Raw genomic sequence first — 21,908 nt, 5'->3', positions numbered from 1 at the left:
GTATAGTCACCATGACAATTTTGGCAAGTAGTAATCTATCTTCATGTCTTCAATTTTATTTCAAGAATGTTAAATAAAGGTATTCACATAATATATGACCATTTGAGACTGAGATCATATTTTTAAAATATACTTGCCTAAGGATTTTTTAGATGAAAGGTTTTTTGTTTGTTTGTTTAACTTATCAATGAGTTAGACTTGATGAGAAATTTCAAAAATACACAGGTTTAATTTATTCTAAGGCCTTCACGTTTCCCTTCAAGTTAGGCAACAATTTACTTATTTATTCTTTCATCCACAAATTTATCCCATTCTTGTTACATTCTGGGCACTTTTCTAAACACTGAACGAGAACAGACAGAAAACCCTATTTTCCTAGAGCTACCCTCTCAGTGGGGAAGGACACTAGACAATAAGTATAATAAATAATCACTGCATTTATTATATTGGAAGGAGATAAAGGCTCTGGGAATTAAAAGGTAACAGAGAAAACTAGTGATCAGAAGAAGTGCAGGAAGCGGGCACTGGGCCGTCTGCCTTATTAAATAGGGTAGTCGGGGTGGCCTCCTGGACACATAGGTGAGCATAAATGAATGGCATGTGTAGTGAAAAGAGTTTCATCTCCTGTTTCGACTTTATTCTTGAACATCTTCCTCAACTGAACTTACAAGTAGAATCTCGTGTATCTTTGAGCAGTGTCTGTCCAATAGAATCCTTATTCACACATCCATTCCATTGTGGGCCTTTCCTCTAATACATACTTTGTCTCTCCACCACGGGAGTCACCTGCGATCAGTTTACCCTATCGCAGAGCCCCAGAAACACTGCGCCAAAAATCAGCAAGCCTCTTGAAAAACGCTGACTACTGAGGCTGTGGAATCCATGGTGAAACAGACTACTTTTTAAAACATGAAAAAAGACCCCAAAGCAAAATATGACATTGCATTCTGCACTCTTGGAATGACAGAAAAACAAAAGCTTTTTCGAGAAGGTATCAGAAAGTTCTTTGAAATATTTTTCTTTGTGTAGACGGATTTTGCTGAAGTCCTCCCACTCTCTCCCAGCATCTCTTGCTAACAGCCTCGGTGAGTCAGGAAACTGTGATCCAGCAGCTGACAGGCAGCCCTTGGAATCCTCAGTGTTTCAGAAGGATGTGTTAGCAAATTGGCCTCATTTCTGAAACCAGAAAGCCCTTGTTCCTGCTGCCTGTCACCTACCAGACCCAATAAGCAGCGACAGGGATTGAGTCTTTCCCTGTGCTTGATTCAGGAGGCTGAAGATCTGAGAGGACTGTGGGTTTTAGCCTAACAGGCAGTCAGCTTTCCTTGCAAGCCAGCATTTTCATGACAGAGAACAAAGTGTGGTGAGGGCTTTGGAATTCAGGGAAAATGAGATTTAAAGAAAAACTGCAGCATTCTCTCTCTGGGCAGTTTTCCCTCCCTGGAACACAAAGTCGGGGATATCCCCAGCTGTGGCCCAGGAGGTCGGGTGGTCTGTGGTTGCCTTATCTTTACCCAAGTTGGTCTTCTGTCTCTCCCTGGAGCACAATGGCTGAACTTAATTGCCATAATCACCTTGATTGCTTATGGTCTCTTGAGGAGCACAAATATCAATCAGTGTGATTTCCTGGGTCAAGGTGGGCCTTATCTGCAGCTCCTGAAACAACAGCTTTTTCCCATGCACTTACTCCTTAGGCTTATCAACTTCCAGAAACTAAAATTTTCCAACTTTTGAGTCCCCCATCATTGTGAAATAACAAAAGAACAGAAAAATATATATAATTTATAATTCAGTAAGGGTTGCTAGATATGTTAGACTTGGTTGATTAAAAATTAAAGTTACTATACACACTCTGCCTACCTTATCTGGAATTAAAACAATGCTTGGATTTTTACTACCTTCTAGATTATGGTGCTCTGACACTCTGCTGGTCTTTATTTGCTTAACTCTTCTCTTTGTGCTAAGGTTTGTCTCAGGACTGAAGTTTACACTATTGAACTTGTGGGTCTTTGACTCCTAAGTTGACTAACATTGCACAGAGTGTCTGTGGTATATATTATGAAGGCACTCCTTTTACATGACCGAGTCACTTGTGATATTAGTTATTCACATTGATGTTGTGGAGGACTTTTTACCAGTGACTTTTCCCATGAACTTTTCCACATATGCTGTGGTTTCTTATAAGAGGGAGGATAGTATGATGATGCTAGGGCCCCCAAGTATAGCTCATGTTATTTTTTATCGTTTACTACCATAAAAACTTCCCCTTCCTGTGCCCTCTGCCTACTTCTGATTAATCTGTGCCTTTTTAGTAGATTATAATTCATCTTAAAATGTATCGCCTGCTATATTCATTATGCCATTTAATTCAACTTAACCTCATTTATAAGCACATTTTAAATTTGACCAGAGAGTTCTGTTTTAAAAATGTATTCTCTTATATTTGCTCATTACCTAAATATAGACCTCTCTGTGGAAGTATAACTATGTTTCTTCAAAATTTCCTTACCACAGAGAGCCGATTCGTTGCTTTTTGTAAGCCCAGTGTTTGTTGGTTAAATTTACTATAAAATGCATATGTAGCAAGTTAAGATAATTCCCCTACAAGTATTTAATTCTAAATTGTAATATTACTTTTATTTTACAGTATTTTATAATGTACAATCTCTTCTCCATCATCTCTGATATACAAAGTTGGATTTGTACCTTTGACCCCAAGCTCACACAGCTAGGTAATGAGTTATATTCAGAGAATCTCTCAACTATTAACATCTAGAGGCAAGACATTTGTAATGGAATTTAACTTCGTTTGTCATTGCAACTGATCGTGTTATATACATATGGTCACACTTGGTAGGAACTAGCTGACAGGAATCATATCCCCGATCTGCCAGTTGTGGGTTGTTGAGACCAGACCTTCACATTATGAAAGAGGAGAGCTGTCAGGGGGCATGTGTTTGAAAAAGGAGAGTTGTGCTGAGGTGTGGGGAATGCACTTTCACTCCACAACAGCCAAGCTTAAGAGACAATACCCACTTTCAGTGAGATCCTACTAATGCGAAGGAGACCTGTGCCTGCGGCTGAAATTGTGCTGCTGGGAACTAAGGGGAAAGGCATGCACGACAGCGCTTAAACTGTCAAACAATATTGACGTGCCAGAGTACAGAGGGGGAATAATTCATTACAGAAACCTATCTCAAAGAACTTAACATTGATATATTGGTTTATTATCTTCATCTTATCAATTGGGGTTATGCTTGCTTAAATAATGCAGTTCATTCTGTTTATATGTAAGTACATAATCAATTTTTAAGTTTAAAAACCAAAATAGAGGCAATCTCAGCACTCATTTAAAATAGCTGATTTTATGGATAATAGCTTTCCTGCAATTTTAGTGTCTGAACATTGAACTGGCTATTTTGCGGGAGTCCAGGCTTTATTTGGGATCATTAAGGGAGCAGTGGACTCTGTAGACCTGACTCAGGAACTCCTTCACACTTCCCTAAATTCAAAGTGGCAGAGATGCAGTAAAATTCTTCAGAATTCTAATGGCTTTCAACGAAATGTACTGTAGCTGAGTAAAACTCTCTTGCAACTGATCGTTCCTCTGTTTTTCTCCCATCTGTACCAGTCACTCTTCTATACCATCACTGGCAACTAAAAGCAACGAAACTGTGTTTTACTGCAGTGTCCCCTGCCATTAGCATGCATAAGCAGTACCTTCGGGGTAGCTAAAATGTTTTGAAAGCATCCCGCCTTTCCACAGTCAAGAATGTAGAGGAGTGGATTCTCTCTAATCTACATGACCGTACATTTTTCTCACACTTTACTTATTGATTGAACTGCATATGGACATTGTTGTTTTCATTTGTTGGTGATGGTGGTGCCTCAAAATGTTTATGATTCTCAATTTACTAAACTTTTATTTTTCTCCCACTGCTTTTATGCTTCAAAATGTTTTCTCCATTTGGGAATTATAAACAAATTCCCCTACATTTTTCTAGTATTTCAAAATGATTTTATATTAAATAATTAACTGTTGAATACATGTGGAATTAGTGATATATTATGAATACATTTTTTTTACCCAAATAGTTAAATGATTGGACCACTAGATGATTAATTCATGTTTGACCGTCTGACCTTTAGTGGAAATTTTAGTGATCTGGTAAGATACTAAAAAAAGGCATGTGCTTGCTCATGGGTTCCCTAATTATTTCAACATTCCCAGTGATTTTAAATAAAATAATTAATGTTTAGTAACAATAATAAAATAAATTTTAAGGTTTCATTGATAGTTAATTTAATTGTAGATTAAAAAATGCACACTACAGAAATCTCTCTCAGAACATTTATAATTCACATTACATGCTTCCTGTTTTTCACTTTGTAACACAGACCACCAGTGCAGACTATCTCCTGAATCAGTGTAATTTTTGAAATTTCAAAGTGTTTATCAAACTCAGGGCAACTAGTCTCAGCACAGGTTACTCATTTTTTTAGCAATGAAGTTTTGTAATTAACATTTGCATAAGAAGTATAAATCAATGTGTATATTAAAATATGCTTCCTAGTTAGTAGGTTATCTGAGAATTGAACTGATTCTCCTCCTCATTTATATCCCAGATGAACTTCAAGGGGACATCTTGCATCTTCCTTTGGAATACCTTGTCAAATCTCTCATTTTGCTCCACTGTCAAGTGACGTTTCCAGTCTCCAACAACCCCTAGAGAGATAAGCATAGGGGGAGTAAGTGGCACTTTCAGGGTATAGGTTTCTCCCAACCCTCTTTAATCTTTTCAAGCCAAGCTGAATATCCAATAGTTTTCCACAGAGTCTGACACCTCATGTTTCTTTCTATAGACGTGAACTAAGAACAAACTTAAAAACACTTCCAACGTTCGCTGTCCTTATCTATTATAGTTTCCCCGCCTACTACCATTAAATTATAACCTTTATTGAGGAGGTATAACAAAAGTAAAATACATGACTAGGTTAGAATTTTTACATATATTTTACTAAATGCCGGGCACCATTCTCAGCATATTCCATCAAGTAATATAATTGTTTAACAGAACTCTACAATATCACTATTTCTTCTATTTTTAAATTAAAAAAATAAAATAAAGGGATTGTGGTGTACAATTTAGTAGTTACAAAATAGTTATATGATGCTGTGAAATAGAGCATAGGAAAAACAGTCAATAAAATTGTAACAACATTTTATGGTGCCAGGTGGATACTGGAAATATTGAGGGGGTTAACTTCATAAATTATATAAATATCTAACCACTATGCCATACACCTGAAACTAATATAAAATAATCTTGAATATCAACTGTAACTCAAAAATTAAAAATAAATAAATGTGTAAAAAGCTAAAGATAAGTAAATAAAATAAAATAAATGAGACCCAAAGAGATTCAAGTAATGAAGTTAAGGTCAAACAGAGTGTTTAGAGCTGCCATTGCTTTGGTTTTACTTGATGGAAGTTAGAAACTGCCATTAAGCCAACTTTTTAATGAAGATTATTTTGCATATTTGGCTATCAAATTTCCTGTTTAAACATTATCATTGGCATTTGAAACAATTACCAAGCTATTAATGGGCAAGAGAGTTGCTTTATTTAAGAGAGTTGATATTTGATCTAGTTAAACAATAAGATGTTAAAGTTGACAACAGACAGGACAAAAGAACAAACAATTTTTTAAAAAATACCAGTATCAAGAGAAATTTATAAAATTAAGAATAAATATCCATTACCAAAATGCTATTATGAATGAATTCGTGAATGCAGTATGAGTAAAACAGAACAGTACAAATTATTTTTAGTGTACAGAAAAATGTACACTAAAAAGATCAAACTTTTTAAAAAATTTGAAGTTAAGATGTATCAGAGGGAAAATATATTTATTCTTAACTCCTGGTATGCCATAAAAGCACAGTAAAAATTAATTGCATGTTGTTGAGTACTTGAATTTGTAGCATAGTTCCTAAATGAAGTATTAATCTACTTTTTACACTGAAGAAATCTGACACGTGAGAAGATAACTGTAATTCAAATTCCCTCTCCCACAACAAAATACATACTGTGTTTACTTCTGGAATGTTCTATGAGAAATTAAAAGAATTGAGCTGTCCCAATCACATGTATCCAGCACCCTCAGGTAAGACTTATCAATGTTAAAGAGTAGGATGACATAGACTAAAAAGAAGGAATACAATATTGACTAATGAGTTTCAAATGTTAGACGCTGTACTAAAGAATTGTTCAGTTTCCTGGGATACATTTCAGGGCCATTTTCAGGGCCATTTGATTTTCTCTAGGGACCAAATGGCAGTACGTGGAGAGACATGGTAGAATCATCTCTTAATTACTGTAGAGGCCAAGGATTCATGGGAACTCTCAACACTTTTGCTTCTATAAACCCCTGAGCATCACCTTTGCGCATAAAGTGTCCCTCTGTTCTTTTCCAAAGTTCATTGTTTAGAATTTCCTCATAATTTGCTTTTGGATCAGACTTCATGTTCTGAAATGTAGCCTGTTTCACAATAGCTTCCACGTCCTCTTCACTCAGTTCTTTCTCAAGAAAGCTGCTGATTTTAAGCACAGAACTTCTGAGATCCTGAAAGAGTTGTGGGTATGAAAAAGTATTCAGCTAATAAAGAATACATGAATTACATCCCAACACTTTATCACACTTTGAAAAACTGAAGGTGATCGGGCTTATTGTAAGCCTAAAGTTTGACATGATATGTTCCTTCCCTATTCCTTCTGTGAAAATGAGTACTCTGGCTGTCAGCTTTGCTTGAGCTTCCTCATGTTTCATTTTACAAGGACAGCTCACCTTCATTCATTCATTCAACCAACACCTTTAGGATATCTTATATGTAGCAGAAACTGTGATAGGTGCTAGAGAAGTTTAAGAGAACAATAATATGCTCGCAGTGCTTGGTAAGACTTTACAATTTCACAAGGGAAAGACTAAAGCAAGTAATTAAATACAAAGGCTGCCACAAAAAGGAAAGTCCAGGTCTCAGTGGCTTCACTGGTAACTTCAGCCAAACATTTGAAGAAGAATAAAGACAAATCCTCCTCAAACTCTGCCCAAAAGTCAAAGAGGAGGGAACACTTCCTAACTCATTCTATGAGGCCAACATCACCCTGATACTGAAGCCTAAGGAAAATACTACAAGTAATAAAAACTAAAGCTCAATATCAGTTATGAAAGCTAAGATGTGAAAATCCTCAACAAATTGCTAGCAAAACAAATTCAACAACATATTAAAAGGATTACACACCGTAAACAAGTGGACTTACTCCTGAAATGCAAAGATGGTTCATCATATGGAAATTCATTAATGTAATACCACATTTACAGAAAGAAGGGGAAAGAGACTATCAGCCAAGATGGAGGCTTAGGTAGATACACTTTGCTTCCTCACTAAACCAAAAGAAGCACAACAACAAATTTAAAAACAAAAAACAACCAGAACTGCCAGAAAATCTAACTGTATGAAAGTCTGACAACCAAGCAGTTGAAGAAACATTCATGCAGACTGGTAGGAGGGGCAGAGATGGGCAGCCGGGGCAGAGAGGATGCACAACAACGAGGCAGCTGGCGGATGGGTTGGCCTCACATTCACCAGCAGATAAACTGGGAAGACAACTGGGGAGTGAGAGAGACTGTTCAGCCAAGGGTACCATACCATTTCAGGCTAGATAAGGCCTCAGAGACTCTGGCTGTAAAAACCTGTGGGGGCTGTGGTGGTTGGAGAAGTTGCCAGTCTGTTGAAAGCAGGGCTTGTGTGGGGAGGAGCCGAGCAAGCAACATAGTTCCCTCTCTGACCACTCTGCCACATTCAGCACTGCAACAAGTGCAGTGGGTTGCCCCATCCCAGCGAGTACACAATGGTCCTCCCCTTGCAACATAACAGGTACTCTGAGACAAAGAAACATGGCCCAAATGAAAGAACAGATCAAAACTCCAAACAAAGAGTTAAGCAATGAGCAAAAAGTGATCTCGTCAGATGCAGAGTTCAAAACACTGGTAATCAGGATGCTTACAGAAATGACTGAGAATGGCCACAAAACAGAGGAAGGAGTGAAGGCTATACAAAGTGAAATAAAGAAAAATATACAGGGAACCAACAGTGAAGGGCAGGAAACTGGGACTCAAGGCAATGATTTGGAACAAAAGGTAGAAATAAACATTTAAGCGGAACAGAATGAAGAAACAAGAAGTCAAAAAAAAATGAGGAGAGGCTTAGGAACCTCTGGGAGAACTTTAAACATTCCAACATCTGAATTATAGGGGTGCAGGAGGAGAAGAAGAGGAGCTAGAAATTGAAAACTTATTTGAGCAAATAATGAAGGAAAACTTCCCCAATCCGGCAAAGGAAATAGACTTCCAGGACTTCCTGGAAGAAACTCGAGAGTCCTAAAGAAACTCGACCCAAGGAGGAACACACCAAGGCACATCATAATTAAATTACCAAAAGTTAAAGATAACAGGGGAATCTTAAAAGCAGCAAGAGAAAAGGAGAGAGTTACCTGCAAATGAGTTCCCATAAGACATCAGCAGATTTCACAGAAATCTTACAGGTAAGAAGAGGCTGGGATGAAGTATTCAAAATCACGAAAGCCAAGGACCTTGTGTTATGACCCTTTAGGGCTGGAAAGCTTTAAGGGATTCATGTATATGGGAGAATATTCGGGGAGCTATTGGGATGTCTGACATGCCTGTAATCAAGGGTGGATGATGCATGCAGGCTGCAAGCTGCGTGTCACACTGCATGTCACCTGTCCTATCCACATGGCACCCAGGGTGGGCCTTGCCTTCCCCTTGTGTGCCTATGTTTGTGTCCCCAGTGAGGAGCCCCTACCTTCTTAAGTACTAAAACCAACAAAGCCGACAGGGTGCCAACAGGCCTTATGCAACAGAGCTTCATACCACACATGCGAGACCACTCAAGCTATAGGAACATTTTATCAGACGCACTTCAAGGCTATGAGAACACTACTTTATCAGAATCCTTCAAGGTTGTGAGAAACTACTTCCCCTAGTTAACCAGACACCTGGGTGAGGAAGCCAGGCTGTCTCCATTTACCTCACAGACCTACATCCAAGATTACTCTATCCAGCAGGGCTATCATTTAGAATGGAAGGACAGATACAGGGCTTCCCAGACAAGGTAAAGGTAAAGGAGTTCATCATCATCAAGCTCTTATTATGTGAAATGTTAAAGGGACTTATCTAAGAAAAAGAAAAAGGTCAAAACTATGAACAGTAAAATGACAACAAACTCATAATTATCAACAACTGAACCTAGAAACAAAAACAAAAACAACAAACTAAGCAAGCGACCAGAACAGGAAAAGAATCACAGAAATGGATATCTCATGGAGGGTTATCAGCTGGGACAGGAAAGGATGTGGGGAAAAGGTACAGGGAATAAGAAGCAGAATAGGTAGATACAAAATGGACAGGGGGAAGTTAAGGATAGTATAGGAAATGGAAAAGCCAAAGAATTTACACGTGTGACCCGTGGACATAAACTAAGGTCTGGGAACTAAGCTGGTGTGAGGGGGTGCAAGGCAGAGGGGGATAAAGGGGAGGAAAAAATGAGACAACTGTAATAGCATAATCAATAAAATATACTTAGGAAACAAAGAAAGTAGGGGAAAGAAATCACAGGATCATCTCAGTTGATGAAGAAAAGCATTTGACAGAATTCAACACCTTTCTATGATAAGAAAAAACACAGTAAAAAAATGAAGAAGAGAAAAAAACTACCTCAACATCAAATAACCATAAATGAAATACTTACTGCTTACATCACAGTCAGTGGTAAAAGACTGAAAATTTTTCCACTAAGATCAGGAAGAAGACAAGAATTTCCATTCTTATCATTTCTATTCAGCTTAATACTGAGGTCCTAGCCAGAATAATTAAGCAAGACAAAGAAATAAAAGGTTTCCAAATTCAAAGGAAGAAGTAAAATTATCTATGTTCACATTCAACATGATTTTATACATAGAACACGCTAAAGTTTCCACCAAAAAACTACTAGCCCAATTCAGCAAAATTGAGGAAACAAATCCAACACTCCCATTTCACTTGCATTTCTTTACACTAACACTGAACGATCTAAAAAAATTATGAAAATAGTTCCATTTATAATCACATATACAAAAATTAATTTAAAAGGGGTTAGACCTAAACATAAGAGCTAAAATTATTAAACTTTCAGACAACATAAGATAAAAACTTAATAATATCTGGTTTGGCAATGATTTCTTGGATATGACAGTAAAAGCACAGGCAAGAAAAAAAAATAGATAAAATACCCATCAAAGTTAAAAGCTTCTGTGATTAAGGAGCACAAATAATAGGGTGAAACCAACCCATGGAATGGAAGAAAATACTTCCAAGTCATAATGTGATAAAAGTCATATCCAAAGTACATAAGACCTACAACTCAAAAACAACAAAAAAACCCTCAAACAACACAATTAAAAAATTGTCAAAGGACTTAGGTAGATGTATCACAGATGTATGAAAGTTCAATAAACACATGAATGATACTCAAAACCACTAATCACGAGGGAAATACAAATAAAAAATATAATGCGATACCACTTTACACACATTAGAATGGCTATTAATTAAAAAAGAAAAAGCAAGTGGTAACGAGACGAGGATGTGGAGAAATTGGAACCCTTGTGCATTACCAATAGCATTATAAAATGCTGCAGCTGCTATGGAAATGAATATGAATGGCATTGTGGGTCTTTAAAAAATTAAAGGTGGAATAACCAGAACTCCACCACACACATCCCTTCCCTAATTATGAACCTTGCCTCCAACCCTCAAATAACCATTATCCTTATTTTTTTACAATAACAACTTCTTTGCTTTTATTTATAATTTTTACACATAAATATCAATCTCTAAACAGTATAACAGCTTCTGCCTCCCTTCCAACTACATACTGTAGGATACCAGAGACAATGAAGAAGAAAATGCTTCTTTATGGTCACTGTGTTCCTGGAAATATAACATCTAAATCACTGGGAAAAGTGTAAAATTTTCTGAGATAAGCTATTGTGGGCTTTGGGTGTTTCTGATACAACTACCACTGGAGAACCAGGCATAAACAGTAGTAGGTGAAATTGCCAAGATATTCCGAGGGAAGGAGCAGACAATGGAAGTCCTCAAGATAGACACCAGCATTGATGGAAACCTAATCACTTAAGAAAATTGGCATCTTTTTCTGCAAAGAGTTTTAAGGCAGGTAATCCTGAGTTGACTAAGGTTTATCCTCCCTCACAGGTGAAGATGAAAAATTCTCTCCCTATTATACAGTTAAAAAAATTTCTTGGAAATGCTGGCAAAAAACCTAAATCAAAAATGCATGTTGGAAAGTAAGAGAAATGTGATACCTCTTGATAGTCGTGACAGAGCAGAAAAACATTCAAGAGATTTTGCATAGTTTATTCTGTGGACTCTCTGTCCCTGTGGTCAGTAAATTCTATTGTTTATTAATGCTTTTGTTGTGATCACATTTTTATGAAGGCAAATAAATAGAAAATAAGGAAGAAATCTGAATTGCATTTGAGATGATAACACTGGTTGGATAGTGGAGAGAAAATGGAGATGAGGAGAGGTCGCCCACATAAACATCACTCATCTGTTGGCCTGGAACTAACTCTTCTCTGAGCTTTAGGCCGTCTCTTCCATTTCCAAACATCTTTATTAGGATACTTCAAGTCACCTTTACTCCATATGTCAAACCCAACCTTGTACTCTCCCGCTAGCCTCATCTTGCTTCAGTGTTCCCTCAATACCTTCACAAACGACACCGTTATCTGCACAGATATATGAGCTAGAAATATAGGAGGTATCTTACACATCAGCCTTTCTCTCTCTCTCTCTCTCTTTTTTTTTTACATATAATCCCTTTCTTTTTTATTTCCTAAATATGTCTTAAAACTTTGCATTCTCTCAAGTCTTAATGATACCATTCTAATCCAAAACCCTACTTATTTTCAGTGGATTAGTGCACTGGTCTCTAGTTTGCTTGTATTTACTGTTATCACTTTTAAATCGAGCAATGGGAAAGACATTCTAAAAATACTAATTCTATCCCATAGCTATTCTTCTAACTCTTAAAGAGCTCCTTATTGCTTTTAAGATTAAAGAATTTACTATCAGTAACATAGTCTACAGACCTTGAATGGTCAAACTCCTATACACCTCTCTGATCTTCATCTTTGATTACTGCTCTTTAACCTCTCCCTTCAGTTCTTCAAAGGTGGCATGTACTTTGTTGCTTCAGATAATTTGTACATCCCCTTTCCTTGGCTTAGAATTTTCTTTTCCCTCCCTTCCAAGCCATATTTATTAGCTTGCTTTTATCATGTTACCTTTTCCAGAAATAATTGCCAATCACTTTTAATTATACCAGATCAGTACATTTCACATACACTGATGTCATACCTGCACTTGTCCTTGATAACATGTATAACAGTTTTTAATTATATACCAGATTGATGAGTACATATTTTCCCTGTTGGATTATAAACTGAATAAATAAAAGATTCAATTGCCTCATGATTTAGTGTCTGGCACATAGTAGGCATTTAATAACTTTGAATTAAGGAATGAGTAAGATGTAGAAGTGAATCAACATAACAATTAGAGGTTACAGAATAGTGAACTTTAAAGTGTTTGGTTCATGCAATATTTTAAAACAGTTTGATTGGATTCCAACATGTAAGTATTATGTAATTTCACTCAAAACCTACATTTGAAAATTCTCCTGAAAAAAAAAACAAACAAACAGGAAGAATCTGCATTACAGGACACACAATTAGCTCTGGCTAATTAGCCACATCTTAGTGGCTTCTCGCCCTAGTGTTTCAAAGTGCCTTTTCTATTTTTTTCAAATCTCTAAACATGTGAGTTTGCCTTTATCAGTACAGATGGGTACATGAAAAGGAAACAAAAGATGATTGTGTCCAGTGAGAAGAGAGCCCTGAGGAAATTGGTAATTAAGGGATGGGCAGAAAATTGGAAACCCCTACAGACATCTGAGAGGTAGGCACAAAAAAACTCAGGAAAATGTGGTTCATTAGAACCAAGATTTTTTAAGGGTTTCAAAGAAATAATTTTCAGAAAAACCTTGCCCTCTTACCTTTTTCATTTCTTCATACATCATGAACAGAATATTGAAGTCATGTCTGTGCTCATACCAGCCTCTAATGTGATCAAACCAAAGGCTTCCTGCTACTGTAAAAAAGTTAATAAGTAACAAGGTAAAGATGCTGCACTTAATGAACAGCAAACTGTAGTCTTTCTTTTCTGTTTTGGAATCCTCAGAAAGAAAATGAATCTCTACCACTGGACATCTATGTTACCTTTTTATAGTGGTGCTTTGGGGAAAAATTGCATGATGTTAATGGAAACCTGCCTTTCCTATGTATGTAGGAAAGCAGTAGTGAAGAAATAAGAAGCCCAAGGAACTACTTTTGAAGACTTAAGGTAAGTTCTTTACTTTCTTACTTCTTCCACCTGAAAACATATGTCTTTATTTCTCCATCTATTGTCTATTTTAAGATCTCTTGGTAGCAACTTCAGCTATCTACAAGACAGAACCTGAATACAATCTTCTAAATGGGAAGATTGTATTCTACATTCCACAATCCTCTTGCATCAGAGTTGAAATGAAGCTTTTACTGCTGCCTTATAAGGCCAGTCATAGGTCCTTGGCAGAACACAGAAACTACATCCACTTTGAATATTGGCAGTTTTGGAATACAGGGATCTAACTAGTTTGAACTGTGAGAACTTTGTGGTTGTTCTGTGATGTGGTCAAAATATTTCTTCAACCTTTGCAACTATAACAACCCCCAAAGTGGTCCTGGTGAGAATAGAAAAGCCACTGGGAGGCTAATTAAATTGACAGAATAGCAACCACCTACATGCATTCCAGTTTGTATCATCACCCTCCTTTATCTGCCTGAAATATCTTCCCTAAGTTTGAGATTTTGGGTAAAAGGCCACATGGCCTCATAAACATATTACTTGTGTAAATAAATCAACAGTTACCTTTTCCTTCTAGAAATTTTTCCATGAATTGCTCCATGTTATCCATAGCTTCACATAAAACCATTAAATTTGTAAAATGAAAGTATGAAATCAAAACATCTTTGGGGTTTCTGTAGACATAAATAATCTGCAAGGGGAATAGTAAAACAATTTTTAACAATTATTGGTTATTCTTAGAGGTTGTTTGACACCTACATAATATTTCAATATATGAATGTGAAATAATTTATTTCACCCAGTCAACGACTCATGGAAATTTAGGTTATACCTATTTTTTTGCTATTACAAAGACTGTTGAAATAAATAACTTTCTTCACATGACATTTCACATGTGCAAGCATATAAGGCTAATTTCTAAAACAAGTTATTCATGTGGTTTATTAATATTGTAAATGATATTGCATATGAGTTATTTTAATTTACCCTCTGTGAGCCTTAAGTGACATTTGATAAAAAGCTAAGGTAACATTGGAGATTAGTTAAAGAGGAAAAACTATTATAATTAATAGGATATGTTGAAACAAATAATTATCTGTATAGAATAAAAATGGTATTCTACCTCAGAATTCACACCAGACCAAAAAAAATCATTTACAAATGGATTAAAGATTTAAACATGAAAGCAAACCTTGGACATCTTAAAAAAATATATATATATTTCTGGTTTTGGAGAAGAAAAATATTTTCTAAAAATATTATTTAAATAATAATTGATCAGTTAAATTACATTACATTTTTAAGAATGTTATTAATATATACCATGAAACAAAAGCAACAAGGTATGTGAGAAGCAACACATATAGCCAATGTTTACAATCAGAATATATGTAAAACAAACCAATAGAAGACAATGAAATTAAAAATTGGACAAAAGTCATAATCATTTTACAGAATAAGAAATACTTGTGGCCAAAATTTAAAATAAATAATAATTATTATGACTAATGTATTAAAAAGCATTCATGGCAAAATCCTAGAAACAAAGAAAATAAGTGACAATATAAAGTTAAGTAAAATTTAAGGCCAAATTATTTAACAGGACAACATATAACCTGTTTGCATGACTAACAGAACAGAAACTTTCATTTACTAAATAACATACTGGAAAGTCTTAAATGACACAAATTCTATTAAGTCTGTAAAGATTTTAATTTAGCAACCATCATAGTGGGAGATTTACACACAATTATCTTTAGCCACAAATATGACAGAATTAATTAAATAAATTTACACAATTAGTTAACAAAATTTATTTCACATATAGGGTCCAGCACAAATAACACCCTTTTTCAATTACAAAATCTTTTATTACAAAATCAGAAGCATGTAATTCTGTAACATAACAATATCACACTCAAGCACACCATATGACATTTTAGGTGAAATGTTCAAATTAAAACTATAAATTATTACACACGTATTATTACCCTACCAACCACGGTCAAGCAGACATTACTTCTGCTGGGCCCTGCACGTGTGTTACTGCCCCACACAGAGAATATAAACCTTTTCCTCATGTAGGCGCGGAACAAATTGAAAAAATTGATCATATAATTGGCCATAAAACTGCTTACTGAGTTTCAAAAATTAGAATTCTTACAGTACCATTACTTGATAATAATACATACAATTAATCAATAGAAAAAAAGTTTAAAGAGAAAATTTATATAAACAGTTGGACATTAAAAATCTTTAAAATAACTTGGACCAATTAGAAAATCAACCTTAATTAATGATAGATTATTTAGATACTAACAAAATTATATGTATAGCTATATTAAAAAGGATATCCATCATTTTAAAATGTCGATATTTAAAAATAAATACTGGAACTAAATAATAGCAACCATTTAATTAAAAGAGACATAAACAAATGCAAACAAAATGTGAGGAAATAAAATGTAAGCAGAAATCAATAAAGTAGAAAACATTAAATTATGTTTTAAAAAATAACTAGTTCTTTGGAGAAAAATAACGAATGTAATAGAAAACTGCTGATATCCTCAAAAATAGAGAATATAAAAAATTTCCTCATTACAAGTGATAATGATGTAATTATTAAAGGTATAATCAGAAAATTGGAGAAAATTCATTAGATTATGAAAGAATATGCTGTAAATTTTTCTTTCTTTTTTTTTTTTTTAAGAGACAGAGAAGGAAAGGGACGGAGAGAGAGAGGGAGAGAAACATTGATTTGAGACACAAACATCGATAAGTTGCCTCTTACTCTCACCCCAACCAAAAGGGGACCAGAGCCACAATTTAGGCCTGTGCTCTGACCAGGGATTAAACTGGTGAGCTTTTTGCTTTGCAAGACAAACCCAACCAACTGAGCCATACTGGATCAGAGCAATTTTTCCATTGTTTTTAAATATAGATGAAATGAGGATAATTTACTTTGAAAATAAAATTAAAATACTGGTTTAGGTAAAGGCAGATAATTTAAAGAAACTGATCAGAAGAATGAAAATGTGGGACTATAAAGCTAACAGGATCAGATATTGTTATAATGGACTTCAATCTTTAAAAAATTCAGTTCATTGATATTTTTAAACTACATAACTTAGCAAAAAGCTTCAAAACTTATTTTATGACTAGAAATACAGTGATACCAAAATTGAATAAAGATAGATCATAGAAAATTAGGGTCTATTTAAAAATACAGATAAAAATTCATGAGTAAAAATTACCATATTTTGCCATCAATAATGAGTACTTATTCGTCCAAATTTTGGGGGGAAATAGAAGGATGCGTATTACACATGTGCAGTATAATGATTACTTACTGTAGGTATAATAATGGGTATAATAATCTATATAATGCGCACAAAAACACTGGTGCACATTATGCACTGGAGCACATTATACACAGGAGCACATTAGCTCTTCCAGCTGTAGGTTAAAATAGGTATTACACTTGAAGCAAACAGGTTTTATCCCAGAAATAGAACTTTATTAAGTATTAGTGGTGTCATTTCAGTGTAGATTAAAGGGGGAAGGGAGGAACGAAGCATTTTCAGAGTTGCCAGTAAAGTCATTATAAGTGATTAGACATTTTCTGAATAAAGAAAAAAGAAAAAGTAAAACTCCAAGTAAACTAAGAATAGGAAAAATTTTTTTCATTATGTGCCTTGAAAATCAAAACCCAGTAACGATACTAAAAAATGCTAGAGAATCAAGGACAAGAGAAGAACATTCATCACCACCTCTATTATTCTATTTTTCTGCAGGTTTTAACTATTGAAATAGAATAAAAACTATTGTTTTTTGTAAACAACATTTGTAAATATTGGAAAGTAGAGGAAAATAAAATGTATTATTTTAAAGTCTAATATATTCCAGAGAATGGGGAGAAAGTTAATAAAACTAACAAAATTGATTCAGGAAGCCATCTATTATAACCAACACCACCAATGATTTTATCTTTATAACAGCAATAACTAAATAGAAAAGGCAATAGTGAAAAAATTTTCAATTCATAATAGCCGTATAAATGAACAAAAAACTGGAAATTCAGGGAGTGTGTATAAGAAACATACAAAAAACAACATAGCACAATTGGTAAACATGTAAGTAGACCTGGTAAATAAAGAGTAGTAGAATGATGCTGAAGGAATATTGGAATAGTGCAATTCTAATGATTGTGCCAGAATTAATTTAAATATATTTAATCAATTCCAATCGACATCAAAAAATCACTGGGCAAATTAAGATATCAAAAAATAAAGTTGATGGAGATTTGCCTTATCAGTTACAATATTTAAAACAGTGAAAAACTGCCACATGTTAATTTCTGGAGAAAAGAATACAGAATCAGAAGAAGGGACTATAGTAACTTCGAATATCAAAATGTACCTTAAAATGGTTGGGAAAGAGTAAATGCTTAAACAAGTCATATTGGGACAATTGGCTAACTAAATTATGAAAAAGAATTGAATTTCATGTGCTGCCAAAGAGAATTTTTTGCTCTATGTTTTATGATCACACTGCAAGTCATATGTATAATGACTCAATTTATGTATATATTTATAATTATATATATATTTTAATGTGTAAAACAAGACAGAAGGTGGATGAGTGGGGCTGGAAAGAAATATTTGAAGAAAGTATTTTTGTTTGTGCCAAAGGTCCATCAATTATTTATATGACTTACTTTAGCTTTTTTGCTCTTGAGACCTTTTGGTACTAAATAATATGGGAGGTGAGATGCAAAGAGACGAGGGGATGGTCTCTTGACAAAGTCCATTTTGGGCCTAATGTATTCAAAGAAGGGAATTCTATCAATCGTTTTCACATTTTCAGTGCTGTTACGATGTTCCTCAAAGTAAATCAAGCTTAATATCTGCTGAGTCCAGATGGTACCTGTAAAAATAAATAATCTCGTTTTCAACACAGAATTAATTTTTTCTAAAAAAATGTCAGCAATAATACCTTCTAGCTCAAAATCATTTGGAACTTTTTCTTTCTTTTAACCACTCTAAAAATGCCAGGAAAATGTGTCCTTTTTTTTGTTTGTTTGTGTGTATTTTGCATTAAAATTAGTAAAGAGAAAATCAGGTGCTCTTAGCTTTTTATTAGAAAAGAGCTGTGATAGTAGTGGTTCAAATTAATCATTCAGTGCTTTTTTTGTTTCCTAGACTTCATGTAAGGCCCATGTTATGATTTCCTGTGTGTACCTCTGTTTCTCCTTCCTTAGTCTTTCTTAAAGCTTTATATTTTAGAAGTATAGACACATTAAGAGTTCAAGGTCCCTTTCACCTTTTCTTTTTCTTTTCTTTTTTCTTTTTTTGCATAGGTCTTCTTACCCAATGTTGAATGAAAGTATCCACAGGCATTTTTATCTTGTTCTTGATTTTGAATGTTTCACTATTGCACTTGATGTTTGTGGTAGTTTTTGGTAAATTCTATTAATCAGGTTCAAGAAGGTCACTTTCTCCCTGGTTTGCTAAGAGTTTGTCTTACACATATGTGCTGAATTGTATTAAATGCTTGTTCTGCACCTGTTGAAGTGATCATTCAGGCTTTACTGTAGGAACGTGGGTGAACTACATTAATATATTTTTAAACCAGTTTTGACTCTTGAAATAAAGCCACTTTAGTCACAGTGTATATTTTAACGTTGCAAGATTTGTTTTCTGTAGAGTTATGTGGTTTAGGATTTTGCTTCTATATTCATGAATATACAACCAATGTTCTGAAACAATGTGAGATTTTAATAATCTTGCAATCATCACTACTCATTTGAGTAGAATTATAGACATCATAGATTAGATAATATTTACAGTGAGTCCTGCAGTGTCACTAATTTGCCCTGTAACATGAGTAAGAACCCAGCAGGTTGGACTGAGGACTGTTGTGTGCTGTACCAAAGACTTGCGTGGGACTAAGGGTAAAGGAAGACTCTCATGGGCTGCTTAACCTGAAACCTAGCAAGGGACTATAGCAACCAACAGCTAAGGGAGGGAAAAAACACCAAGTGTCAGATGTGCTGATAAATTTTGTAGGGTGGGAAAGTTCAGGGAAAAGGCATTGTATCAATATTACTAATCTGAAATTCACACCAAAGTCATGAATTTCAAAGTAGATGGTAAAAGGGAGCTTTTCATGAAACTAAAAAATAATTATTTTTGTATTGACAGACTCCAGTGTATCTTTGAGCATCATTAACCACTTACAACACTGATTCAAGAACACCAGTCACCCTGCGTTCTAAAAGTAAAATATAGTAAATACACTTCAGGGGGACTGTAAGATTTGAAGGCAAATTATTTTAGTTCAAATTATTTCATTATTATAGAGAAATACAAAGCAGTTTGAGTCATTGGAAAGCACACAAGGAATTATTTCTGACTTAGATATGCTGCTAACAAGAATCCTGCTGGGTTTCTAAAATATATTTTCTTCTATTCTCAAGCAAGCCAACAGATCAGCGTTTACTTAGTATCTGCTTATGGCTCAATATTTGGTTTCTTCATATGTGCCTTCAAAAATGACAATAACTGCATTTCAAATGGCTTTACGTATTAAGGATTTGAGACTTCTATAACTTCAAAAAAATATTTTAAATGGAGGTATAATGTAGGCTGGGCTACCGTTAATGCCTAGAAAAGGGCACATTTGTACACATGTATTACCAAACCAGAGTGAAGACTGATACCAGGTAGCCCAATCCTCAGACTTACCAGATTTTGGATATGTAATTATGAAGACATCATCATCTTGAATTTCAAAATCCTCCATATTTTCTATAAAGTCAATATCATTTATAGCAGTAGATAAAAAATTATAGCCTTTATAGTTCAATAAATATTTGTTGATGTTTTCCATAATTATTCACCTAGTGGTAAAAACAAATACAATCGTTTTCAATTTCTTAGTATTTTATAATGATTACTGAAACTTACTGAGTGTTCAATATATGCCAAGCACCTTTTAAATGTCCTGTGTGTATGAAGTGATACCATATTAAAGAGCATACATATGTATGTGTAAATGATTTAATCTTCACAACAATCAAACATTCCGAGAGGTTTTACCATTATTCTGAAGATGAGGAAAGTAAGATACTAAAGGTTAAACAGCTTTTCCTAAAGCCCCATGAGGGAGGTGTTGTCATGATTCCACACATACAGCTGAGGAAAATAAGGCACAGGAGCTTCCAGGTTACCCAGCCAGCAGACGTGGCAGGATCCGATGTTGGATTATTTGGCCACTGAGTCCCTGCTCTCAGTTACTACCCCTAATACAGTTCCTCAGTATTTTACACTTTTCTTCTTTGCATATTTTTGTTATTATAGAAATAGGAAATTCTTCAATAAATCTATTTTCATTTGTTTCTACTTTTACTTTTTTCTGGAACAGAAATAATCTGCAGTCCCTGAAAGAAGCTTCTGAAGCTTTGAGACCTGTGTGCCATTCCAATGAATTGTGGATTATGCTCCGCATGAGAAATACCAATTGCTCGTACTGTGGAGATGTTGTCCTCATAGAGTTGCAAAATATTGTATGACCATTATTATATTTTTTCAATTCAATTTTTGTCAGAAATCCTAAATAAATATACATAAGGAAGTCAAAATAAAAATAGGAAGCAAATAGTCTAAAGACACATCTGTTCAAAAGTTGGATCAGATAAGCATTTCTGTATTAGTTCCACCTGAGAAATCTATTCTTGAACATTAAAGAGAGGATGAAATCCCAGGAGTTCTAGTCGCATGAAGTTTGGAACCAACACGTATTTCAGTAATGTACTTTAAAATAATTTCTGTGCATACCAAGAAAACAAATTTGTTAAAAAATAAAAAGACACATACCATGACATCTCTTATAGGTGGAATCTAATGAACAAACTTCCGGTAAACTGATGAACAAAATAGGAACAGATTCATAGGTACATTGAAGATATTGACAGCTGTCAGGGGGTGGGGAGAGGAATGACAGGATCAAAGAAGGGGAAGAGATTAGCCAAAGCGCAAACATGCGTAACACACAGACACAGCCAACAGTGAGGTGATGGCCAGAGGGAAGGGAGGGCAGGGGCTCAGAAAAGAGGGACAAAGGTGGGCTGAATGGGGACATCTGTAATCGTGCAAACAATAAAAATAAAGTTTAAAAAATAAAAGTTGCAAATATGGCTTTGTCTAAATTGCATGTTAATAAACAACATTGAGCCCACACCGGGGGGAGCTCAGTAAGCTGGGGCTTGGCTCACAAAGTGAAAGTTTGTGGTTTTGATTCCTGGTCAAGATACATGCCTATGTGCCTGGGTTGCAGTCCCTGTTCCTCTTCGGGGTC

At 35.0% G+C, this 21,908-nt stretch overlaps 1 protein-coding gene across 2 annotated transcripts in view; it reads right to left on the bottom strand.

Moving 5' to 3' along the window:
* Positions 1-4,286: 4,286 nt before the first annotated feature.
* Positions 4,287-21,908, bottom strand: part of LOC129067723 (amine sulfotransferase-like) — a 31,215-nt gene continuing 13,593 nt past the window's right edge. Inside the window, exons 1-7 of one of the 2 annotated variants that reach the window (XM_054569864.1) lie at positions 21,428-21,445; positions 20,297-20,451; positions 18,268-18,476; positions 14,115-14,241; positions 13,201-13,295; positions 6,443-6,626; positions 4,287-4,726 (exon numbers count right to left, since the gene is read on the bottom strand). In XM_054569864.1, coding sequence (XP_054425839.1) covers positions 4,575-4,726; positions 6,443-6,626; positions 13,201-13,295; positions 14,115-14,241; positions 18,268-18,476; positions 20,297-20,441 — 912 coding nt within the window. In that variant the 5' untranslated portion in view covers positions 20,442-20,451; positions 21,428-21,445 and the 3' untranslated portion in view covers positions 4,287-4,574. Of the gene's footprint in view, positions 4,727-6,442; positions 6,627-13,200; positions 13,296-14,114; positions 14,242-18,267; positions 18,477-20,296; positions 20,452-21,427; positions 21,446-21,908 lie in introns of those variants that run through there. The other variant, XM_054569863.1, reaches the window with a different exon arrangement.

This window comes from Pteronotus mesoamericanus, unplaced genomic scaffold, assembly GCF_021234165.1.
Source record: "Pteronotus mesoamericanus isolate MK-2021 breed Mesoamerican mustached bat unplaced genomic scaffold, CSHL_Meso_final contig_20, whole genome shotgun sequence".
Classification (NCBI taxonomy): domain Eukaryota; kingdom Metazoa; phylum Chordata; class Mammalia; order Chiroptera; family Mormoopidae; genus Pteronotus; species Pteronotus mesoamericanus.
The sequence above is the reverse complement of the archived record's forward strand: the minus strand, read 5'-3'. Positions and strand labels throughout refer to the sequence as shown.